General features: G+C 35.4%; 4 protein-coding genes across 7 annotated transcripts; 2 read left to right on the forward strand and 2 right to left on the reverse strand.

Moving 5' to 3' along the window:
- Positions 1-292: 292 nt before the first annotated feature.
- On the reverse strand, positions 293-2,019 carry LOC121240372 (ras-related protein RABA5b). Its single transcript, XM_041137793.1, has 2 exons — positions 1,546-2,019; positions 293-803 (listed from the first exon to the last, which is right to left on the reverse strand). Exons 1-2 carry the CDS (start codon positions 1,877-1,879, stop codon positions 493-495), a joined length of 645 nt encoding a protein of 214 aa, XP_040993727.1. The 5' UTR covers positions 1,880-2,019; the 3' UTR covers positions 293-492.
- A 9,153-nt stretch (positions 2,020-11,172) lies between these two features.
- Positions 11,173-12,158, forward strand: LOC121240374 (cysteine-rich repeat secretory protein 55-like). Its single transcript, XM_041137795.1, has one exon. The coding sequence runs from the start codon at positions 11,180-11,182 to the stop codon at positions 11,975-11,977; it is 798 nt and encodes a 265-aa protein (XP_040993729.1). The 5' UTR covers positions 11,173-11,179; the 3' UTR covers positions 11,978-12,158.
- Positions 12,159-12,371: 213 nt separating this feature from the next.
- On the reverse strand, positions 12,372-17,265 carry LOC121240373 (asparagine--tRNA ligase, cytoplasmic 2). Its single transcript, XM_041137794.1, has 8 exons — positions 16,479-17,265; positions 15,766-16,002; positions 14,619-15,194; positions 13,785-13,970; positions 13,622-13,686; positions 13,389-13,518; positions 13,216-13,274; positions 12,372-12,649 (listed from the first exon to the last, which is right to left on the reverse strand). The coding sequence occupies exons 1-8, from the start codon at positions 16,908-16,910 to the stop codon at positions 12,466-12,468; spliced, it is 1,869 nt and encodes a 622-aa protein (XP_040993728.1). The 5' UTR covers positions 16,911-17,265; the 3' UTR covers positions 12,372-12,465.
- Positions 17,266-18,724: 1,459 nt separating this feature from the next.
- LOC121240375 (EPIDERMAL PATTERNING FACTOR-like protein 9) lies at positions 18,725-20,687 on the forward strand. 4 transcript variants are annotated; one of them, XM_041137797.1, is made up of 5 exons: positions 18,794-19,022; positions 19,107-19,382; positions 19,549-19,648; positions 20,020-20,104; positions 20,227-20,687. In XM_041137797.1, exons 2-5 carry the CDS (start codon positions 19,325-19,327, stop codon positions 20,410-20,412), a joined length of 429 nt encoding a protein of 142 aa, XP_040993731.1. In that variant the 5' UTR covers positions 18,794-19,022; positions 19,107-19,324; the 3' UTR covers positions 20,413-20,687. The 4 variants fall into 4 exon arrangements, with proteins under 4 accessions (XP_040993734.1, XP_040993731.1, XP_040993732.1 ...); XM_041137800.1 differs by lacking the exons at positions 18,794-19,022; positions 19,107-19,382 and adding an exon at positions 18,725-18,746; XM_041137798.1 differs by lacking the exon at positions 18,794-19,022 and having other exon boundaries at positions 19,050-19,382.
- The last annotated feature ends 4,653 nt before the right edge of the window (positions 20,688-25,340 follow it).

Below are 25,340 nucleotides of genomic sequence, written 5' to 3' on the forward strand. Positions count from 1 at the left end.
ATTTAAATTAAGATGTTTTATTAAATTTTAAAAAATGAGAAAGAAAAAATAGAATACAAATATTATATAGTTAAAATATAATTTTTGTTTTGAAAATTGAAACAATTATACTGTATTTTGTGTTTTATTTGGGAGTTCGAACAAATTGTAAGGATTAAAAATTAAAAAATATTTTATATTTAAATGATTTTTAAAAATAAAAATATCTAAGAATATATTAGAATACTTGTATTCCCAAATTCTTCCTGGCCTGTTGCAAATCTTCTGCTCATATTTTCAACCCAACAACATAGAAACCAATAAAAGAAGTTTACAACTTCCAAGTATAATCTTATCTGATACAGATCTATTATTGAAAGCACCAGAACCAATAAAATAAACTGGTCACTGGAGAGACTGAATCAGGCATTAATTATCTATAGAAAATAACAGGAAGAGGGTACCCTATAGAAATACAAGTATTGTAAGGTAAAAACCTTGAATGAACATTGGTCATTTAGCACAACAAGAGAAAGATTGCTTGGATGAGCCTGCACCATTAACCAGGCTTACTCGATTTACTGACAGTTCTGCCTTGTAAGACTCGGAATTCAGAACCTTTCTGCTTATATTGATGTAAATCTCCCGGATAACAATCTCAAATGCAGTTTGGACATTAGTAGCATCAAGAGCAGATGTCTCCATGAAGAATAATCCTTCTGCTTCTGCTAGGCTTTTGCCCTCCTCCACACTTACGTCTCTTATATTCTCCAAATCGCACTTATTCCCAACCAGCATTCTCGCCGTTGTTGTGTCACAGTGAGCTGCATCAATCCAATTAAGTTCACCTTAAAAAACATACAGGAAGCTAACCTCCCTATCAACAAATCAAGAGCCACATATGGAATAAAGAAACAAACGTATACCCATATGGCATAAAATGAATATGGCATGCCTAGATTTCAGTTAAATATTTAATGCAGTGAATCAGCCCCTGTTAACATGGCATTCTGTGCCAAACTTGCTATGTAAACTTTTCAGGAAGGTCATTGTTCATAGACAGACAGGTTAAGTACAGGCATTATTTGATGATGTAGTATCTAGCCGACACCACACAAAAAGGGGGAAGCAAAATGGGAATCTGCCTTTCTGTGTGCCTAAACGACTATCGCCAAGTGGGAAATATCAACATCATCAATCAAGTAAAGGCATTTTACAGTTTCAGAAAACATGAATGGTACAAAAAAAGCAATTGACCGATTGTGATTTCCACTATGGTTAAAGAAGAACAAGGTTAATAGTGGTTTTGATTTCCAGAAGCATGATACAAAAGGCCCCATAACTTTGATTTCCCATTTTTCTCCCACAATTTCTCACAAACCAACCAAAATTATTGACAAAATCATCAACTTAAAAACAAAAGCAAGCATACCCACAATCAGTCGATGACAAAGCATCAAACACTAGAGAATTGCCGACATAAAACTTTTGACATCCTGTCGTCGTCACACATTTCATGAACAACCAAACAGAACAAAAAAGAAATACACAAATAGAAGAACTTACTGCTGAGTTCTTCGAGCCAGCGCTTGACACTGTCGAAGGTAGTCCTCCGACTAATATCGTAAACAATGAGCGCGCCCACAGCGCCTCTATAGTAAGCAGAGGTGACAGCCCTGAAGCGCTCTTGGCCAGCAGTGTCCCAGATCTGGGCCTTGACTTCTTTGCCGTCAATCTCCACCACCTGGGTCTGAAACTCCACCCCAATAGTTGCCTTGGAGTTGGTATCAAACTCGTTGCGAGCAAAGCGTGACAAGAGGTTGGACTTGCCCACTGCAGAGTCACCTATTAACACTATCTTGTACAAGTACTCCTCCCCAACCTCGTTCTCATGCCCCATATTTGCAAACCTCTCACTGCCCCTCTCTCTGCGTGTGGGCTCGTTTTTGTGAGGGTCGATGACTTCGTAGTGGGAGTCGATGACTTCGTAGTGGAGGGAACTTAATGGAGAGGAGAAATGTAGACAGGCTGCGTAATTGGCGGGGTTTTTTTTTTTTTTTTTTTTTTCTCTTATAATTTTGGGTATATCTTTCTGCGTATATACATACAAATACATTTGTGTATAAATATTTTTTTTAGAATTTTTGTCTAAATTTAAGATCTAAAATGAAATAAAGATAGATACATTAAGAGAGTTTCATATTAATATTTATTAATATCTATGTCAAAATTTTGTACAAATTTAAATACTCAATAGTCATTTGTTTTTACAGATGAAATAAGATAAGATGAGATAAAAGTTGAATTAAATATTATTAGAATATATTTTTTTAATATTATTTTTATTTTAGGATTTAAAAAAGTTGAATTATTTATTTTATTTTGTGTGAAAATTTAAAAAAATTATAATGATTAGATGAGATAAATATGGGAATGATTGTGAAAACAAATTAATTATATATTGAAACCCAAATGAAAGTAGATCCCATATACTTTTGTGTGTGTGTATTATGGATTTGGCTTGTTTTAAGCAAGCCATTTGAGTGTTTTACTTTCTCTTTCTTTTTTTCTTGAGGAAGCCGTGTCATGGGTTGGTGGCCATTAATTGGATTCATGAAAGGGTTTTATAATGTCGGTTAGATAGGTAAAACAACATTGATAAGAGGGGCCATTCGTATATATCAATATGTAGCCCTTCTCTTATAAGTTGGTTGAGTGATTTTAATGTGAGTAGGGCTACATATTGATGGTGTTACAAACTATCAATATGTAGCCCTTTCACACGTATGTTATCAAACTAATTAATGATCAAATGCATGTTTATGATGAAGACTAATTAAGGGCAACTAGACTTTATGGTCTGCAAAAATTGAATTATTTATTTCATGCTTGTGTTTTGAATGCTTAATTGGTTGGAAGTTGGTTCATTGGTATCCATCTCTATGCAGATGAGCCCAAGATTGAACATTACTCCTGATGTGGTCAGTTTCAAATCAAAGACTTTAGTGAAATTAGAAGGCATTTCAAATTCTCCTTTTTGCTAATATTTACATATGGGTTGATGCAGAGCAGTCATGGTGATTATGGGTGGGGCAAAAGCTATGACTATGAATCATGCATGTTCTATTGCAGATCTCTATAGTTTGGCCTTGCAGACTTGGAAAGTTCATCCTTTTTGTTTTGGCTTATTTTCCTTCACCAAAAGCATCAGTACTACCGATGTGTCATCAAAGTTGGACCTCCCAAAATGGGAAGGTATGTTATTACTGTAAGATCTGGTTAGCCCTAGTCTTTATGAATCAAAACGCCACTCACCAAGTCTCCTCTTTGCTCTTGCTTTGAGACGCAAAGGTGGTGAAAGTGAGTTAGTGTTGTTTGAAATTCTAGTATGATTTTTTCAAAATGGAAGAAATTGAAGGAAGATAGGGACAATTATCTCTTACGGAGGAGGAAGATCAACCAATTGACATTGGTGAAGAGGCCTGTGAGAATGCTCAGCGCAAGGGGGAAAGGTGTTTAATTGGGAAAGTGTGCATGGAGCGTGTGATTACAAAAGTCATTGTAGCTGCAACAATGGCAAAAGTGTGGAAATTGACAAAGCAGACAAGCTTTCAAGAAGTGGGACAAAATATTTTCCTTATCATTATTGAAACACATGCTAATAAACAGAGGGTGGAAGGGAGACGCCCTTGATTTTTTGATAATCACCTATTTGTTCTCAAGTCATTTGATGGTTTTATCCAACCTCACAAGATGGATTTCAATCATGCATCATTATGGGTTTAATTGCATAATTTTCCATTGACGTGCATGAATCGACATACTGGAAAAAGGCTCAGGAATACAATGGGGGAGGTAGAAGAAGTGGATGTGGATGAGGACGATGTCGGATGGGGGAAGAGTTTATGTGTGGAAATAAAAATGGATACCCATTGCAAGAGGTCGTATGGTTTGAGTAAATGGTAGAAATGTTTAGATCCCAATTTGCTATGAGAAGTTACCAAGGGTATGCTTCGAGTGTGGTCGTATATTGCACTCAGGACTACCTTACTTAAAAGATATAAAACAAAGGGGTGGCAATGAGCAGTTTGATACTTGGCTACGTGTAGATGTCTATGCAAGTTGGCAATATGATAATGCAGCTCAAATGGGTGGACTGGCAAGAGAAGTGAAGAGTAGTTGTCTGTTCAGAGTCCAGAGGAAGAAGACAAAGCAATTCCATATGGCCGGAGGGCCAATTACCAAAACACGGTAGACGTTTCCAATGTTGATGTTAATAGCCCTAATGGCAATAGCTTGGGAAAAGGCGTGAATAGCGCCATTGATGAGGAGGAAAATAGGGGAAGTCCATTGTTGAAGGAGCTAGTTAGGGAAAGAATTGAGAAAGAAAAGATGAAATCTGTAATGGATGATTTTGAAGCAGAAAAAGGGGAAAGGTTAAAGACGTTAAAGGGATAAATGAGATCTAGTCCAAATGGGTCATCGAAATGGGCTTTTCTTCATAGCCCATTAATGCATCTAAGCTTAGTGGTGGCTCAGGTATTGGCCTTAAGTTTAATCCACTTGTTCCAACGGCTACACAGAACTCTATTGCAACTCAGTCTTGACAGCAAGATGATCATCCTACTCGTGGAAATTGGAATAGGAGAGCTCGTCATATTTCTCATCCTACTTGTGCAACAGGTCAGATTTCTCATCTCTCCCTCAGTGGGGAAGCAAAAAGTAGGGTGATTGTAAGAAACAAATTGCTAGGGATGGTTCTGTTAATAAATATCTTTTGCATGATAGTAAGAGATTAAGAGCAGGATTGATAGATGCTAAGGAGACTAGGGATGGTTCTAACCAAAATTTATCAGTGGAGGCTAGGTCTCAGCTCTGCAGGGAATTATGAAAATTATAAGTTGGAATTCCCGTGAGTTTGGGAACCCACAAGGAATTTGTGCGCTTCATGACCTTATCATAAGTGAAGTCCCCCAAACAATGTTCCTAATTGAAACAAAACTTTCTGTTCAAAAGATGGAGGTTGTTAAAAGGAGATTAGGCTTTCAAGGATGCTTGGTTGTTGACAGTGTAGGTAGGAGTGGTGGTTTTGCACTTTTATGAAAAGAGTAATACAACATTCATATTCAGAGTTACTCAATATTTCATATTCATGCGTGTGTGAAAGGTGATTGTGAAGAGTGGTTTCTAACTGGTATATATGGTCACCTTGAAGTGGCTAGAAGATGTGAGTCTTGGGCCCTTATGCTTTTGCTAAAAGTTCATAGCCCGGTTGCTTGGCTAATCTTTGGTGATTTTAATGAAATTTTGAATAATCAAAATAAGATAGGGGTAGAAGTAGATTAAAGAGACAAATGTGTGAGTTTAGAGATGTTATAGATGATTGTGGCCTGTTTGATTTGGGATACTCAAGTTCAAAATTTACATGGTTTAATGGTAGGGATGCTAACCAACTAATCAGTGAGAGGATTGATCGATTTTTGGCAAATGATGATTGGTCCAATATGTTTCCAAATGTTAGAGTACATCATGGAATAGTTGCCCATTCTAATCATTCACCAATTGTCGTATTTCAGAATGATGAAGGGATTTCAGGTGGAGGTAAAAGGCCTTTTAGATTTAAGGCAATGTGGGCTGACAATGAAGAGTGTGAACTGGTTATTTCTAAATCTTGGAGTTATGAACCAGGTATGGATGATATATAAGGGATGATGAGGAAGATAAGTAGGTGTAATCAGAAGTTGCAAAATTTGAACAAAAGCACTTTTGGGCATGTTCAAACCAACATAAAGAATGCAAGATCAAAGTTGAAACAGATTCAAATTCAGGATCCTTTTAGACTGAACCATGTCAAGCAAAGAGAGGCATGAAAATAATTGCAAAAATGGCTGAAAAAATAAGAAATAATTTGGAGACAAAAGTCTAAAGCCTTATGACTGAAGGAAGGGGATCTAAATGCCAAGTTCTTTCATAGAAGAGCTTCATAAAGAAAGAAAAAGAACCATATTCTGGGAGGGAATGATTCAGATGGGAGATGGCAAGTGAATGAGGCTAAGGACCAGGTCATTTTACAATACTTCAATGATATGTTTGCTAGATCTGCAATCAGTGGCAATTTGGAGTTCCTAAGTGGATTAGAAGGTCGAGTAGTTGAGGAGATGAACTAGGACATGCTGCACAGTTTCACAAGAGAAGAAGTTGTTGATGCTTTGCAACAAATGAACCTTACAAAAGCCACAGGACCCGATGTTATGGCTCCATTGTTCTACCAAAAATACAGGCATATTGTGGGCAAATCAGTGATCTCTGTTGTGCTCAAGGCATTTAACTCTGGTCAATTCCCTCGAGCTATTAATCAAACATACATCACTTTGATTCCTAAGAAAAAAAATCCTATGAATGTAGCTGATTATAGACCTATTAGCCTTTATAATGTGATTTACAAGTTGATTTCTAAGATTCTAGCAAATAGGCTAAAAGGTTTACTTTCTCATGTTATTTCAAATTCTCAAAGTGTCTTTGTCCCAGGTCGTCTTATTATTGATAATGTACTTATTGCGTATGAACTCATTTATTTTTTTAGAAGGAAGAGGGGTCGGAAAGAGGGTTTTATGTCTCTTAAATTGGATATGAGAAAAGCGTATGATAGGGTTATCTGGCCTTTTTTAGAGCATTCAATGCTTACAATGGGGTTTGCTAAGAAATGAGTAGATTTAGTCATGTTGTGTGTTAGAACAATTTCTTTTTCTGTTCTTATTAATGGTGAGCCCAAAGGACCAATCTTTCCATCTAGAGGATTGAGACAAGGAGATCCTCTATATCCTTATCATTTCTTGCTATGTACTGAAGGTCTTATATGTCTTTTACAACAAGCTACTGTTCAGAATCAGAATAAAGGCATTCAAATCTGTAGAGGGGCTCCTAGAATACAATCATCTGCAAAAGGCAAATGATTATATTCTATTTTGCAGAGCTGATATGGTTGAAAATCTAAAGATGCAAAATCTACTACAAGTCTTTGAACAAGCTTCTAGCCAACAAGTTAATAGGGCAAAGACAACAACAGTTTTTAGCAGGAATGTCACAAGAGCCTAGTAGGAGGAGTTACTGAATTTGTGAGGTGTCCAGTAGTTTTAGCAGTATGATAGATACCTGGTGTTACCACCAGTGGTTGGTCGAGAGAAGAGTCAAGTTTTTTTTGAGATTAAGTACAAGGTGTGATAGAAATTGAAGAACTGGAAGAAAAATGTGTTGTCTCAAAGGGAAAAGAAATTTTGATCAAGGTTGTTGCTATGTACATCCCTACCTACTCAATGAATTGTTTCAAATTACCAGATGGGTTGTGTAAGGATTTAGAGAGAATGATGGCTAAGTTTTGGTAGGGCCAAAAGAAAGATGAGAATAGAATTCATTGGGTGAGTTGAAGGAAAATGTGTGATTCTAAGAAAGAGGGAGGCTTGGGATTCAAGGACCTAAAATTTTTTAATATGGCCCTACTTGCTAAGCAAGGGTGGAGGGATCATGTGTGAAGAGAGCACATTGTTGCATAAATTGTATAAAGCTAGATACTTTCCAAATTCACATTTATTTGGAGCAAAGTTGGGTTCTATCCCATCTTATGCATAGAGATGTATTTGGGATACAATAAAGAGTTTAAAGATGGGTTGTTGATGGAGGGTGGGAAATGGTTCAACTATTAATCTGTGGCGTGATTATTGGGTCCCAAACTTTAGAGAGTTGAATTCTATTGTTCCTGAGGCAATGTAGCATCCTTACCAAACTGTTGAAGATCTTATTGATAAGAATTCTTTCAGGTGGGATGTGGAAAAAGTGAATCATATTTTACCTTCTCATGTGGTAGTTGTCCACCATGCATTAGCCTCATGGTCTGATCTGAAAAATGTGAAGTCTGGTGGGCAAAAGAGTAAAGACAGATGGACTGCTCCTCAGGTTGGATTTTTGAAGCTAAATGTGAATGGTGCCATTTTCTCTAATCAACAAAAAGCAAGTGTGGGAGTTTTATTACGAGATGAGAAAGGGGATGTACTTCTTGTAGCAAGCAAGAAAGAAATGGCAGTTAATGATCCTCTTGAGATTGAATTGTTGGCCATTCTTAGAGGTTTACAACTATGCTTGCATAAAGGTATACCCAAGTTGGAGATAGAAACAGATTCATTGATTATGGCTAGCATTCAAAGTCATGATGCCTTTCCCAAGTCTCTGTTGGGTAACGTCATCAAGGAAATTCAAGAGTTGATGACGCTCTTTAACCAGTGTAGCATTCAACATGTTGGCTCCAGCAACAATGAAGGTGGACACAAGCTCGCAAGATATGCATGGCATGTTGAAGAGATATGTGTATGGGAAGGTTCTTTCCCTCAGTTTATTGAGCCTATTATATGGGTTGAAAAACATTGTTTGTAATGTTTTTGTTGATGAATGAAATTCTTGTTATCCAAAAAAAAAAAAAAAACTCCTCAGTTGCATGCATGTAATTCTATTATTCGAGTATGATTCATGAACAAAGCTTGTGTAAGTAATATTTACAAAGTAATGATACATGTACAATTATTTTTATAATTTTTTAAATACAACCACGTTTTAAATTAAGGGTATTTCTGTGAAGCAATGTTACTTTTAAAAATTATTTTATAAAAATATCCCTCATTAAATTAAAACAGAGCTATGTAAAAAATTGTATGTGTTTCATTTTTCTACTGGTAAGGTGCGAGTTTCTTACTTGAACATGAGATAATAGATGAGTCAACTGCAGCGTAGCTTCAATAATATTTGTTTACTTTCTACCAAAGCACTAAATGCACAAGAAAAATTGTCCAAAAATTTTGAGAAAATGATAACCACATAATCAAACCATGATTTAGCATTCAAATTACCATTATTATATGTTTGAAACAGTTAACAACTAGTTATAACATCAATATATCCATGAATTTTCAATCTCTAGTAAGCCTTTCGAATGACTATCCTCAACCAAAACTAACGTATATCACGAGCTAGTTTTTTTCGGATTGTAAACATAATAACCAGAATTCATATTCTCATGAACAGAAAAACATTATCTACAAGTTTCCTGCCAAATCACTCCTTGTTATACAATTTTTGTTAGGAACGTGAAGAGAAAAATAAAAATGAAAGAGTAGAATCAATTATACACGATATAAAATTTGCGTGGTTTGACAATATTTCAGAGTTTATAGAGTTGCAAGATCAGAATTTTATTTTAGACGATAACCAAAGAATACGAGACAATACAAGAGTATAATATAATATATAACTACAAAACTACAAAAAAACTACAATGAATCTTTATGGAATCAGGTCAACAGTTCCTATTTAGATGTTAAGATGAGTTAAGTTTTTTATGAATAATAGGAAGTTGAGGTGATAAAGTGAGTTTTGTAAGTTCCACATAAGATGAGTTTAGATGTATTTATGAAAAGTTAAAAAAGATTGTGTATCCTGCATGTAAAGAGATATTGAATTGAAAAAAGTTGTAGATTTCACGTGTAAAGAGGTTTTGAGTTAAGATGAGTTTAGTAATTTGAAAGTTATGTATTTAGATGTCATACTCAATTTACAATTATATTGATTTGATTTGATTTCAATGTAAAAATACGAAAATACATGCTAGAAACTAGAATCTGAATAGTAATACAGAACACGAAAATGGTGAGAATGTACCTACAGAAGCCATGTTTGGAGAATGTAAATAGATAGATCTTTCCCTCCTTGCTCCTCACAAAAATACCAGCTATTAATGGAGCAAGCCAATGGACATATAAAGAGGAGGAGAGACCTAGCCTCTTATAAAAGAAAACTTATGGAGTCCTCCTATTAAGGACTCAAATTCTAATGGGTCTTTAAAAATTTCAGAATAAAGACCCTTGAATTTTCAAGTCTACATACGTAATTTTACCACAATATAAATATGATATAATCTTATATTACTAAGGTGCAATAAACTCCAAATGATCACTCAACATAATGGATTAAAACAAAATATCATTGTGAGCTATATTTATGTCTAACGTATTTTATAAAACATGCAATCAAAAGAAGTCTATATTTAAAATTATTCTAGCATTCAATTCAGTCTAAATTCCGATCGGGACTTTTACTGCCCACAAACAAACTAGGCTACACGCTAACTCCATCATGAGTCGTGCCATCCAATCTTTGGTATAAAATTCATTACCTTAGAATGAGCTCCTTCATTAATCACGACTTGGGAAACACGCCCTTCACAATCACGCAACAAAAAGTTTTAAGGAATAAGCAACGATTTTGATAAATTAAAACATTATATTAAGGACTAGCAGTGAGTGAGTAGCAGCATCTAGTCAAAATTTAGCACGCGGCTGATCTCCTCACCCGTCGCTGTCAGCAACTAATATTGAAATATGACAGGGCAAAGAAGAAAGACTGTGAAGGAATAATGAGATAAGTCAACCAATCAAACAGATTGGTATTGTGCAGCAAGAGCTGTGATTGACAACCCTTGTGCCTTCTGCACCTCTCAAAATATCAATCTTCTGTAGTTTTTTTCCTTTTTTCTGGTTGTGATTTTATACTCTTTTTTGGCCAGTAGTGGAAATGGAATCCAGTCACCACCAACTAAAATGTCTTTGTAAATGCTGGCAAGATTGGCCTCCTCAAGTTTTTTAATGCTGTTTTTAAGTTCAAAACAATTATGATAGCAGGCTTATTGCCCTTATTGGAGCTCACGTTTGAGTGAAAATGGGTCAAGAGTTTCAAATTAAGATCATTTGTCAAATGATAAATGCTGAGCAGAATCTGTATAAAAATGGTGCATTCTATTTTTCTCAGGAGAAATCTACCTTGCTGGCTGCTGCTAAAGAACGGCTCTATTGATGCTTTTACTACATCAGGCAGCCAATTAAAAACAGTTAAAACTTGATACTACACTTTCTTTTCTTTTTTTGGCGGGTTGGCAGCATCTTCACAGCATAATAATTACTTTGGCATTGAATCCTTAGCATTCAACAAAATCATTGAAACCAGATCACTACGATGACTTTCTAGAAACATGTTAGTTTTTCCACTCATCAAGGTGGTGATGAGCAAACCAGTCAATAATGTCTGCTGAGTGTTCCCCCACATCTAGTTCCAAACCCACTACCTCAAGTCTATAAACAACCACCTCGTGAAATGAAGTTTCATGCATGTGAGCTACAAAAGGAGAAGTATGAGTTTGATATACAAGATTCTTCTCTTACTAGCTCTATGCTTGTGCAATGCAGATGCTGCAGATCCTTTAGGAAATTTCTGCAATCTAAATACTAATATTAGTCGTGTTAGCCAAATATCAGTAAATATTGATCGCTTGCTAGCTGAATTGGTTTCTAAAACCTCCTCCAATGGTTATATTGCTACTTCCTTCGGTAGAGGGGACGACCAAGTTTTTGGCCTGGCTCAATGCAGAGGAGATGTGAGCAGCACAGACTGCTCAAGTTGCATCCAAGATGCAGCAAAACTGATACGCCAACGCTGTCCGAAACAAGCTGACTCAAGAATTTGGTACGACTACTGCTTTCTGCGTTACAACAACAAGAGCTTCGCTGGAGAAGTTGATACTTCTGTTGGTATATTCTACTTCAATGTAGGTACTGTAACAGATCCTGAAAACTTCAATAAACAACTAGGAGCTCTGATGGATGAAATTAGAGCACGAGCTGTCGAGCCTAAGAATGAAGGTCTTGGGAAAGGTGACACCAAATTGTCATCTTTGGTGACACTTTATGCATTGGTGCAGTGCACAAGGGACCTATCTCAGATAGACTGTGCTCAGTGTTTGGCCATTGCGGTTGGGAATTTTGAAACCATTTGCAGTAACCGGAAGGGATGCCGAGTTCTATATAGTAGTTGTTACGTTCGATACGAGCTCTATCCATTTTTCTATCCACTTGACTCGAACAGTACCGTGGCTAATAATGTAAGGGCCATAGTTTATCCATAAATATTCTAAGCCTATATGGGGCACTATCTAAGAAATTTTAAATGTTTGTCAATATTTTCCTGCTAAGAAATATGAAACTGCTTTGAATCGTACCCATAAAGATGACTTACAAGAAGCACTAGGGAAAATTTTATGTATGTCATGATGCAATCAACTCTATGAAGTATGAAGTGGTTAAATAAAATTCCTAATGGCTTGTATAAAGCGTTTATGACTGGTAGATCTCTTGCACATTTGTGGGTTGGCAATTATTAAAAATGCTTTTGTTTGGTTCTCCCAAGAAGAATCAGAAAAAAATAAAGACTTAAGGCCTAAAAGTGAGAATCCATTAGATGATTTTTCCGAGTATTTCCTTTGAAGCACAGTCAAGATACCAAGAGAAGGTGCATTTGCGGAGTTACTTCCTTCTAATTATAAATCTATGTCACATACATTTATGCGTTCATGTGATGAACAGAGATTTCAATGGCACAAAACAATCTACAGCATTAGTTGTTGGCTTTTGCATAACTCCTGGGAAAAGGGATAACATCTACAGCATCAGTCAGCCCAGTAGCAAAGAGAACCATATGGTCGAACCCAAGACTGAATCCAGAGTGCTCGACTGTTCCATGCCTGCGAAGATCTAAGTACCAGTCGTACTGTTCTCTGGGCAACCCCAATTCCTTTATTCTGTTAACAAAAGCAATGAAGAAATATGTTAATTTTCACAGCTTCGAGGCCATAAGACTATATCACCATCCATATAGGCTGCAAAAATGAACCAGAAGATTACATAATTGTCCACTGCAAGGGTTCGTCTATTTTTGTTTTCAGTCCAGCTAAACTTTGACCTCAGTTGTTTATTTATGTCATTTTGTACAATAAATCTGAATTATTTTCTGACAAACAAGAAAACCATCAAGTCCTACCTATATTTCTTGTTAGTTTGATTGTCCAAATAGAAACCACTTCTATGTGTTCATAGACTACCTAGTGTCCATACTTATCAAATTTTAATCTGTGGATACGCATCGGAGGGCCACTGGCACCATAGTCTGTGAGACCATTGAGATCCGGGGCAAATGGAATAGTGTGACTGACATCTTTTACAGATGATACTTCCGCTGGTATTGTCAATAATTAGTTGACGTATAATTTACAGATCCCGTTGTCCACTCCCATGGCTTTCTCATACAACCAAACTCCCAGATATAATGCCCTAATGAATGGCTAGATAGGGGTAAGATCTTCATTACCTTGAACTTAAAATGTCCAATCGCTCCTCATTTTGGCTACCTGAAATTAAGATTCTTGCCTGCAAAAGATAATATTCATCCAGCTTTATGAACAGCTTAATTACAAGTCTGATTCTATACAAAAAAAGCACTTCAGTGTCAAAAGGACACGAAAAAACTCATTTTGAGCTCACCTTTGGTAGCACCAAATCAAATGCTGCAACAGTTTTTCTATCATCATTCAAGCGAGCATAAAATGGCTTAACTCCTTTTGGATAATTGTATATCATTACAGGGTTCTTGTGGATCACCTCTACCAAATAACTGTAATGAAGTTAAAAGAAGGTAGATACTTTAAATAGTTGTGAGGCCTCGCTTCCTACCTTTCAGACATATGCATGCCCAATTGTTAGAAAAACCGGCATACCTTAGATGCTCTGCTGTGAGCGCAGAACCCCACTGAAGTTTTACTTCAAACTTCTGGTCTGCAACCTGGGATGAAATGATAAAAACACATCTATAAAGCGAAAATTGTTCAGGTGAAAACAACCATCAGAAGATATGTCCAGGGAATTTTTAGTATGGTATACCTTTCCTAATACATCTACAACTTCAGTGTAGGTGATCTTTTCAACTTTACTGTATATCATTGATTGAAGACGATCAATACGGGTTTTGTCAATTCGTTTTGAAACAAATTTCATATCTTCGGGACAATTATCCAACACCCATTTGCAGAGGAACTTGAAAAAGTCATCTGCACAGCACATGACATCCTGAAAATTATGGACATACTATGAGATAAAAGAGGGGAGTCCATCCACATATGAGAAAGGAAGACAGTTAAAAAGAAGTTAAAACAATTTCCATTTGGATATATAGTATGGCACACCGTAGATCTGAAAAATTGTTTAAATCTCTAATTAAGCATGTGATATTATCACAATATGGGGAGGTTATTGAAAAGGGGATCTGCTAGCTATGCATTATTCTCTATGAAATTGAATTGGAGTTAAAACATGTTTTGAGAGTTAGCATCAAGGAGTCAATATTTGATAATAATGAACCAGACTTGGCAAATGATCTACCTCTTGGAACTGATTTCAAGACTCGCTAAATGGAAGTAATGTACTAATTCTTTTGTGTGAACTGTTTACAAATTGTGCATGCAGCAGTAATAACAAAATAGGAATGAGAATATTAATTATGGAACTAACTCAAGGGCCTCCCTTGACTTGACAGTTATTTCTAGGTATAAATCTCAACATGCGGTTCTAGGAAAGATGCCCTGAACACATTTTTAATAATGTTTATTGAGGTGACCTATAAACTAGATTTGAAATGCATACTGGACACCACGGTTAAAAGGTATATATATGTTATCAAAGAAATACTTAAAAATCAGGAGTAAAACGAGCTTGTACCTCTAACTGTGCAAATGCCATTTCGATCTCAATCATTAACCTCTCTGCCACATGTCCAGCACAATCTGCCCGGAATCGGGGTCCAATTGAGTAAACATTTCCAAGGGCACATGCATAGCTCTCCAGGTGTAGGCGACCAGAAACGGTCAGATAAGTTCGACAGGAGAAGAAATCTTCAGAAAAGTTAACTTTATTGGCCTTCAGTGAAGTTGCTGGTTTTGATTTTTCTCTTGCTTTTAACTGTGACGCTTCATTTGGTTTCTGAAAATCCTGAAGTGTGGCAGCCAGTGCTTCCTTGTTGCTTTCACTTTTCTTTAGTTCTTCAACTAGCTTAGCTTTCTCCTTCGCAGCAGACTTGATAACTTCAAGGCTAACACCTTCAGTGTCCTTAATGGTAGTTGGCTTCTCCATCTTGTCTGCTTTGCCAAAAAGAGTCGTAACCGAGAATTTTTCAGTTAATCCTTCACTGTCTGTGGTTGTGATAATAGGTACTTGCATGTGAAAGAACCCCAGGTTTTGAAAGAATGTGTGAGTTGCGAAGGTCAGGGCATTACTGATTCTCGTAACAGATGCCACCTATATAATATGAAACATGCTATCAGAATTAGCAAAAAAGTCCCATCACTACGATTCTGGTAACAAAAAACAGTAGGTGTCCGAAATGGCTCTAATTGTTGTGATTAAAACCTATTGTAAGTGCAGCCTCTTTGATAGGGTTAGAATGTATGATGGTAACACTAGCAGGCTGTATTGCTCAAGAAGTTGCATGATACAAGACTAGAGCCTCACCAACAAGTTCTTTTTCCTAGAAGAAGCATTGAAATCATTCTAGAACTTCCCTTCACGCACGCAGAACTACTGGAAAAGTATACTGGCAATGTATAATATAGCAAGAGCCACGAAATCATTTGATGTTTCTGTAAGTTTGGTTTCTATTATCAACCTAATGTTCATGTACGAGAACCCATATTTTCAAATAATTTAAACACAAAATTATCCCACCTCAAAACATGTTAAAGTTGGATTAAATGTAAAACTTATCTGGCACTGCATGTGATAACTTCAAAAAGAGAGAAAATAACAAGAAATGGTCAGGAAGGACTACAATAAATACAATAACATGGCAAAAGGATTTTTTTTAATTTACCGTAGTTGTCCGAGGTCGAAACTGGGAAAAATCCCTCAACATTTCAAATGGTAACTTTTTCTTTGATAACGGATACTTGTCATGATCCACTGTCCCTATATGAAGAATTTTATCCACTTTAAGCTCGATGACATGTTTTCCTAGTTCTGATAGCTGCATCAATACACCCTCCACCAGTATACATGTTCCAGTACGCAGGAGCTGGCACGGGGAAGCTATAGCAGAAGCTACAACAACCTGAGAGATTTTAATTCCAGACAGAAAGATTATATAAATCCTAAGAGCCAGTGCCATGATTCAAATATTTCCAACTAATTAGAGGCGGCCTATATTTTCCACTTTGATGTATCTAGCCTCATGAAAAATAAATAAAAGAAAATGAGTAAAAATGACGATATGCCTTCAGCAAAGGACAGAATAATCAATCCCACAAAAAAAAAATAGAAGAAAATAAAAATGTGGAACTTAATACCTCAAAATTGTGGGTTTCAAAATCTAGATGAGCTGTGATGGAGTAATATGTAAGATTTTGGCCCAGCCCGTCTGCAAGTCTTTTTTCTGGGGATAATTTTGGGGTTTCAATTTTAAGAAAGCTAATCCCAGAGGAACGTGGAATCTTCTAATGTAAGCATTTATTTGCAATTTCTAACGTGGAATCTTATAATGTAAGCGTTCTCCGCAAATATCATTTCTCAAATACCAATTGAAGGTACCTGAAGACAGCTAACACATGAGCCGTCGCTAACTTGCAAGAAAGCAATCGAAGGCGGGGGCGTCCTGGGAATCCCCTGTTCCGAATTTTCGCGAAAATGGTTGTAATTCCCACCACCTAAAACTTTCATAATCGACCGGAAAAAGGGTATCCGAGACTGAAGAATTTCAATAAAGCTCGCATCTTTCGGCCCCATTTCACCCGTCCCAGCATCCGTTTTCTGTGGAGGTGATGGTGACGGTGACGGCGGCAAAGGATCTTTCGTCGTCACCTCCTTCGAAGACCTCACCCATCCTCCGATTACAACTCTCTCGCCAACCAGTCCCAACCCTCCATCACTACGTTCCAATATAGTTTTCAAAACCACCCGGTTCGAGTACTTCAAATGAGTCACCCCCACCGGCATGGAAACCCTTGCTTTTTCGGTGGCCATTCCAAGGTGTAAAAAGAGAAAAACAGAGAAACAGAAGAATATGGTAGGTGGGTTCCCGGAGTTCAGCTTTGTGTGTTAGACGAGACATGGAACTTGGTGATATTGATCGGCAGGGAGAAACTGGATGCTTTGCTTGGGCAGCGACGCTGAGGAGAGAGAGGTTGGGGGAGAAGGGAAAGGGATAGTTTCCGAGTTGCGGTTTGTGCAAGTGGGGGAGGAGGAGAAAGACGCAGAGGATAGAGGCAAATGCCAAAAGTTCAGTTTGGTATTCTTCAAAGGTTGGGCAGTCGCGGGAGTTCCAACTCCCAAGTCAAAAGTGTTGCGAAGGCATCATCATTCAGAACAAATACACATTATTCACATTTTTTTAGGCTTACATATAAGGTGAATTTAGATCACAAATACTCTAATCAATGTCTTTAAAAATTAATATTTATATATTTACATAACTTTATATAAACCCATCACAATTTTTCTTCCAAAAAAAGAATAAATCAAGCCTGAAAACTATTTTTCCTCATGTATTGGGTATTTATTATTTTTTTAGGGATTTACAGGTTAATTCAGCCCATTATAGGTGTAGAACTTCAAAGCTAGGAAAATTTTGCAAAATATAAACTACTAAATTTGACCAGAAAGAAAACCCCCAAATATTGTCCATTAAGCCAAGAATGAAGATTTTATATACCATATTGTCATCCCAGTATGATGAGGTGATATTGTCTATCAACCTTTATATTTATTTTTTAACAAAATAAAAGATCATACAATGGTGATAAATATATCGCATCTTATATAATAATATGAGAGTGTGATGTCTAGCATTATTCAACTTCAATATCTTCCTAATTGAGGATATAAAAAAAAAAAAAAAATATTTTAACTAAGTAATATTTCATAAAATTAAATTCATAAAATAATATGATTTAATGTAATACGTCAGATTGTAAAATTATTTTTATTATAAAGTAAATTTAACAGATCACATAAAATTATATCAGTTCGTGAGTTTATTTTTATGAATTCTCTTTATAACTACACTAATTTCTCACCAAAAAAAACACTATAAACCCTGATCAAAAGCATGCAAACTTGCAAAGAGAAATGCAAGTGTTATGCTCTGTAAATTTTTAAAGATGCTAAGAGTATTCTCATTGGATTGGCCAAATATATCTTCAAATTTTAGTTAATATTACATGAATTTACATTTGCCTATTTCATGTAAATTTAATCTCCACGTTGGATTATCCATTTACTTTCTATATAATAATAAAATATTATTATTTTAATAATTAGTTAATTTAATTTATTTTTATCACATTTTGTAGTTCTACCAATTAAATATTAATAATAATTATATTATAATTAAATTAATATTAAAAAAAAGTATTATTAAATGTTAATAATAATTATATTCTAAATGTTAAATGTTAACTATATTCTAATTAATTTAATTTATTTTTTTTAGCGAGAAATTAATATTTTAATATTAGATGAAGTAATTGTAATTAGTTATATTTAGTGAAATACTATAGTTAAAATCAAAATTATTTGAAATATCTAATCTAATGTAACATCTTTTTGACACATATTATTTAAATTTTAATCAGCTTTTAATTTTGACTGCTCAAATAATGGAAAAAGAGGGCGCATCCTTGGATAAGGAAGATTACAGCATGTGCGGCCTGCATTTGCAATATCACGAGATTACTATTCTCTTCTCTTGAAGCCAAGTTGGGCGTTCCTGCACGACCGTCGTCGTTCCCCGTGCTCAATATATATCAGAGTACGCATGACTGCCACACTGGGATCGAGTACTACAACTATAAATGACGCGTACGTACACCTATATGACTATATCTCCCTCGGTTTCACCACAGCATTTTATTTTCCTGACCATGGAAAAGATGTTTCCTTGGTTTTGTAGTACCATTACAGCATCACGAGTTTACTATTCTGACTCGTGATTGCTGGACTGAGTGCTGGGGCCTAGCTAGGGCCTATGACTCGTGTGAAGAGGGAACCAAATCCCGTATCTTCATTTCCTATGTCTACCATCTGTGTTTGAGAATTGGCTTGGGTTTGGAAATGCATGTACATTGACCATAATCTGTAAGAGAATCTCAGTCTCCTCAATTTATAATTTTTTTTTTTTCTCACCAAATTCATTCGAGATCTTTTCGTGGAATCCTACAGACAAGTCTAAGCCTGGAAGCCCCGCGTGCTGGTTTTGGTGGGTGAGATGTATCTACCCAGAAAGAATCAAAAGGGCTCTGCAAAATGATTTTCTTACTTGAAATTCCCTTTAGAACCCTGAAATATATTCGCATAAAGAAGTCAAGGAATCAAGGATTGTTGTTCGCATACAAAAATGATTGAAAAAGAAGTGGGCATTCTTGGAATTCCAATGAATAATGCAGAAGTTTCATGAGTTAGCCAAAATACGCGATCTGTCGCTTGGGGACCTCTTAGGTGTGCTCCTCTGAGTCACTGCAAATTTTGCCAGTCTATCTCTTATGGTCATTAATTGACCACACCTTTTAGATCTCTCTCTCTGCTTCTCTCTCTCTCTCTCTCTCCCATATATTTATTTATCCTTCAAGCATATTGAATGAACACCAATTCATCTCCCCCTCAGAGTTATTCCCATACAAAGGCAAAAATGGCCAGCATGAAACTAAGCAACGTAGTGTTGCTATTCTTCATGACCTTTACCCTGGCAGCATGTGTTATACAAGGTCAGTGTGTTCCAGATATCGTACATTATTTCTCTATTTTCCTGTAGTTTTCTCCTTTACCATGTCAAATGCCACAGTTTTAGCAAAATCTGGCTAGTTTCCCAATGTAATAGATGCTTCTCTTAGCTTGCCAACTTGGGGAACTGCTGCATATATGTAATGTGTTTCCAAATCAAGTTTTCCTTCTTTCTTGCACAAAAACAACCGTTCATGAAGAGATAGGCACAGGCCTGGCTAGTATTTTTACCTTGTGTAGAATTGCTTAAGATACATTTAAGCAACTGTCTTCTGCTTCTCCTCCTCCCAGGGTTTTGTTCCACTGTTTATTCCATGTTTTTGCAAGATTTAGATACATTTTCTTATTTTCCTAGTCTTGCAGGGTCTAGAAATCAATCAGAACTTCAACGTCCAAGGGTCCTTCGTCCGTCCGGACTACAAAAAGAATTATATTTGAAGGTGAAAGAGACTGGCTAGCATTTTCTGCAACAAATTGCTCAACTTTTCATTTAGAATCTTAGGAAATATTCAGTATTCTTCTTTTGTGCTGAACTCTTGCTTTATACCTTACGGAGCCTTAGGCTGGCAGTGAAAGAATGATGATGAAGAGGAACTCAAGGAGATTGATGATAGGATCCACAGCACCAACCTGCACTTACAATGAATGTAGAGGATGCAAGTACAGGTGCAGAGCGGAGCAAGTTCCAGTAGAGGGGGATGACCCAATCAACAGTCCATACCACTACAGATGTGTGTGTCATAGGTAAATCTATCCAGACATATATCTATATATATTGAAGTTGAGCTTCGTGGGGTGGGGTTTCATGTTGATTGTCAAATTGTCAGTATCCAAGGAGCTCCTAGTTTTGCTGTCTCTACATAGGTTGAACACTGTTTTTTTCAGTGCAGCCATTTCCATGGGTGTCAAAATTAGCAGTTGTGGTGCTGTTTTCTGAGTTTTGAATGCTAAAAAGAAACTGCATGAATTTGTTAATTGTCATATATCATATGATTCTATTTAGAAAAGAATTACTTCTTGCCATTCTTTAATTCCCTCTCTCTCTCTCTTCGGTTAAGCTGTCAAATTCTTTCGGGAACAGTAACTCCATATATATAGCAGAAATCAAGGCATCAATCTGGTTGAGGAATATCTGAGCCCAGATGGTATTTTTTTTTTATTAATTCATGCTCGATCCAGCAAAAGTAAGAGTACTCCATTACTATATATCATTTTACAAGATTTTATTTTCTTGGTCGTTTTAAACTATTTTCCATTTGTAAGATATTTATTGGTTCCCCAGAATCACTATCTAAACTCGAGACAGCATTTTTATGCACTAGTTTGTGTTTCTAAAACTCGGAAATGCATGTAATCAACAAAAGTTCACATCAGACTCGTTTAAAGTCAAAATAATTTCAGATTTCAAAAAGTTTACATCTTTATTTTAGCTATCCACATTTTGATGCAAACCCCCGCATCCCATTTTCTGAAACTTTCTTTACTCTAGTATTACTAGTAATTATTCTTGGTTTTTTAAAATGTCAATAATCCTACCCATTTCTTGTTCTTGTCTGACTGTTTGGTATAAAAAAAAAAAAACACCAAAATCATTTATAAACCTTGCTTCTATATTGATACATCATCTCATCTAATTTTAATTAATAATTTCATTACTATTTACAAATCATCTCAATTCATTTCATCCCATCTCACCTCACCATCTAAAGAAACTCAAGCAATTAAGCACAGTATGAAACATTTGAATGACTTTTAGTCAAGATTCTTGTTAGTCAGGACATATAAGTAGCCCAAAAATCTTGATGGGTTAGTGATTGTAGAGTGAGAAAAGTGAGGAGAGGAGGGAGGGCTCTGAAAGTGGGCACATGGGAAGTGGACCCTACAAAAATAGACATAAAAGGAGCAAGGAATCACATGGGTAACTTTGTTTGACCCCATTCACTTGCACAAAATGGCAAATCTGAATTTAACATAGGCAGAGACATACGAGAGCATGGGGTCCCAATTTTAGAGTAAGACAGGCAAAGCCACCAGCACGCACTGCAACATTACTTTGTATGCTTAATTTCACTTGGACTTCCCGCCCATACTCTTCTTTATTTCTCCAGAATATTCTTTCTTTCTTGGGCATAAATGGAATTCAATAGGAGCTAACTGGAAACGTGAACAAATATATATTACAAGAAAAATTAGTATTTATAATAAATTATTTTCAACGAGAATGATTATTTATTATAAAATAAATTTATTTTAATAAAAAAATAATCATTTTTATAAAAAATAATTGATTATAAATAAATAATTTTTTATAATATATAATGCGTGCAGATCAGTATGACTGTACATGAATACTTCAAGAAGCTTCAAATTGCAGGCATCAATATCGATATATCATATTATATATATATATATATACGCGCACAAGAGCAAAGGAATTTTTTTAAAATATAAATAATTATATATAAAAATATTTAATATAATACATCAAATCTATTTCACAATAAATAGAATTCTACAACCTACCAACTTGAAGAGTTATGCATGCACTTCTAAGTAACTCAAATGATGAAATTTTAATGAAAAATATTTTTGTATTTTTTTTATTAAAATATAATTCAAATAACTATCTATCTCATTACGTGAAAATAAAATAACTGGCTATTGAAAAAATGTTAGAGGTTGTTGATGAGTCATGAGTGTCTTGGAAAGAAAAGAAAGGTAGATTGGGAAGGTATTGCTCAGCCTCAAGTCGGCATTTAGCACAGAAAAAATGCATAGATGCAGGGGCCGTCCAGAAGGAAGGGCAAGGGAATCTCTCTCTCTCTCTCTCTCTCTCTCTCTCTCCCTCTCTCTGCACACGACAAGCTGCTGCAGAAGTGATCTGCAAGGAAACAGTCTGATCGATCTCAAGCTAGGTAGCTTTCCCTTGACCCATTTTTTTCCCGATCTAGAGTCTCCAATCCCACGATGAATTGAGAATTCATCGATCGGTCTCTTGAAAAGGCCATAACGTATCTGGGATCGAGCTGGACCACAACGTCATTCACAATGAAACCAACACAACTCAGTATCCATAATACCCCAGTTTTTTTCTTTTTTCTTTTTCTTTTTTCCTACGCAGTTATTTATTTTTTGACGAGCAAGCAATATTTTGAAAAATAAAAATAAAAACAGGAAGGAAAAATCGACTCTGTGGCTGAAAGTCTTTGGACTTTGAATTTTAAACATTGAAACAAAATATCGACCAATCCTTCCGGGAATAACTTTTGCAAATCAACTAGTATTAATGGATATCAATGTACTAATTAGGCCTTTGGGCCTTCTTGCGAGTTTGGGTACTCCAAATCTTTGGGCCTCACGAATGTATTTGGGCTTGGGCTTCTTTTTTGCAAAGGACTTTTTGCGCTACTGGTTAGGTTAGTCACTTTTCATCGGGGTTCTATCAGACATGATACAATGGGATATTTTCCCGTGTATATTTTCCCTTTCGTCTCTCTCTCAATATATATATATATATATATATATATATATATATATATAGTAAGGAGGCTACGTGCAAGACACGTATAAAAAAATCTATATAAAAATAAAATCTCTTTGTAAAAGTAAATAATAGTAACGATTTATTAATTAAAGAAAAGCTCTTTAAAAGCAGATTCTTAACAACACCTAATTAAAAACATAATTATTTATATAAATTGGCTAACATACAAAATTATCATTTCAATTGACAAGTTCATGAGAGTTGCATATTTAAAATCACCAAGTTTATAAACACAATTTTTTTATATAAATATTATCAAGTTTATAAGCAACGTAGTAGTAGTAATAATAATAATAATAATAATAATAATAATAATAATGCATGTAGAAGTTACAATCAAATATAATTGTCCAATATATGCACGACAGCATACGTATAATGTCGTACGGTATGTAGTAACTAAAAGTCGACGAATCCAAATTTGTTTATTCAATAAAAGAGTCGGATAGAAATAAGATTAGTGAGCCGTGTAGTATAGGTCAGATTAATAAACCGATAGACGTTGCAAGTGGCGATCTACATGACAGAGTAGAAAAGATAGAAACGTAAATAAGATAGAGATCAAGTAATAATGCAATATGAGATAAATAATTTGGTTTCACTCACCAATTACGTGCATGCTAGCTAGCTAGCTGCATGATTTGATCGTCGCTACATGATATACATAATTATATGCTAGCTAGCTAGCTTTTTCTAATTTAATTTAGACTCTTCTCCATAAATATATACATGATAATATAGTTAGCGTTATTCTAAACAAGACATACTATTCATTAGCTGCAATTTTTTTTAAAAAAAGTGGCTCTACAGCTACCACTGCTTTGTTGAGAGCTTCCGCTAGTGTGTTTCATGTTTTTTTTTTTTTTTGCTTTTTCATTGGCTACAATTTTCCAAAAAAAAGAGTGGCTCTACAACCACCATTGCTTTGTTGAGGGCTCCTGCTAGTGTATTTCATGTGCAATTTTTTTTTTTTTTTTTTTTTTGCTTTTTTTCACATGCATTTTTTTAACATTTTTCAATTTTTTTTTAAAAAAATAGACAACATCATTAAAAAATATTTCTTTAATTACCAAATAAAAATAAATATAAGAAAAAAATTCCAAAGGGAGGCAGCAGGAAGACTAACATTTTCCAAAAACAATTGTATCTACCTAATATATATATATATATATATATATATATTTATACGTATGAGCTTATGTGACTATGTCATACTGCATGCACGCCAACCCATCTAAAAAAGTCAAGGTCATTTTTTGTCAATACACTAAAAGACTTCAAAATCTTTAAAAGATGAGAAAATATATTTGCAATTGTGAATTATGCAACCGTCGCGTAATTGTTTTGAAAAAAATTCAATTTTTAATAGTGGACCCCACTCTTTTTCAAAGCGATTACGCGACGTTTACACACTTTACGATTGTATGTAGAATTACTCTTTTGTAAAACTGAAGACCTAAAAGGGCACAATTGTAATAATAGTCGGTTACATAGGGTTATATGCGGAATAAAAAATGTCCAAAAAAACATTATTCATTACTGTTCATATGAGGATAGACGCTTTTAATGGCAATTTTTGTAATTATAGTAAGCTATTTATGTACTTTTTTATAAAATTGAAGACCCAAAAGGGCACAATTGTAATAATAGTCAGTTACATAAGGGTATATATAGAATAAAAAATGCCCAAAAAAAAATATTATTCATTACTGTTCATCTTATTGTTCATATGAGGATAGGCGTTTTTAAGATATATGACTACACAATGGGAAACGCTAGGGGCTGGACATGGTGATAAAGCTTGATTTACACCCTTCAATAGACGTCTGACACATATGGTTTCTAGTAAATGATGAATAGAGGTGCTCGTAGGCACACTCGCCTAATGGTTTTCGACTCCTTGTATAATGGTTGCCTGAGAATCCAATGGTATGGTGCATGTAGCTAGGAGACGCCCCATAAAGAAAAACTACAAAATGACTCTACATCCATAAATCATCTTTCCAATCTGATAGGCTCTTTTTGTGGATTAGGAGGGTGGGTGTAGAGAGACAGGAATATGAAAACTCAATAGAGAAGAAACCTCGAAATTGGAAGTTCATTTTGCAATGTTCCCCCTTTTATATATGAGC

Source organism: Juglans microcarpa x Juglans regia, chromosome 7S (assembly GCF_004785595.1).
Source record: "Juglans microcarpa x Juglans regia isolate MS1-56 chromosome 7S, Jm3101_v1.0, whole genome shotgun sequence".
In the NCBI taxonomy this organism is placed as follows: domain Eukaryota; kingdom Viridiplantae; phylum Streptophyta; class Magnoliopsida; order Fagales; family Juglandaceae; genus Juglans; species Juglans microcarpa x Juglans regia.

Bases quoted from the DNA above. Each gene is read 5' to 3' on its own strand.
- LOC121240375 (XM_041137797.1), top strand. From the start codon at position 19,325: ATGCAGAAGTTTCATGAGTTAGCCAAAATACGCGATCTGTCGCTTGGG. The intron at 19,649-20,019 runs GTCAGTGTGTTC...TTATTTTCCTAG, and splicing joins GGCAGCATGTGTTATACAAG to TCTTGCAGGGTCTAGAAATC. The intron at 20,105-20,226 runs GTGAAAGAGACT...ACGGAGCCTTAG, and splicing joins AAAAAGAATTATATTTGAAG to GCTGGCAGTGAAAGAATGAT.
- LOC121240374 (XM_041137795.1), top strand. From the start codon at position 11,180: ATGCATGTGAGCTACAAAAGGAGAAGTATGAGTTTGATATACAAGATT.
- LOC121240373 (XM_041137794.1), bottom strand. From the start codon at position 16,910: ATGGCCACCGAAAAAGCAAGGGTTTCCATGCCGGTGGGGGTGACTCAT. The intron at 16,003-16,478 runs GTACCTTCAATT...AAAATCTCTCAG, and splicing joins CATGTGTTAGCTGTCTTCAG to GTTGTTGTAGCTTCTGCTAT. The intron at 13,687-13,784 runs GTATACCATACT...ATTTCATCCCAG, and splicing joins TTGTAGATGTATTAGGAAAG to GTTGCAGACCAGAAGTTTGA.
- LOC121240372 (XM_041137793.1), bottom strand. From the start codon at position 1,879: ATGGGGCATGAGAACGAGGTTGGGGAGGAGTACTTGTACAAGATAGTG. The intron at 804-1,545 runs GTAAGTTCTTCT...GGATTGATGCAG, and splicing joins CTGGCTCGAAGAACTCAGCA to CTCACTGTGACACAACAACG.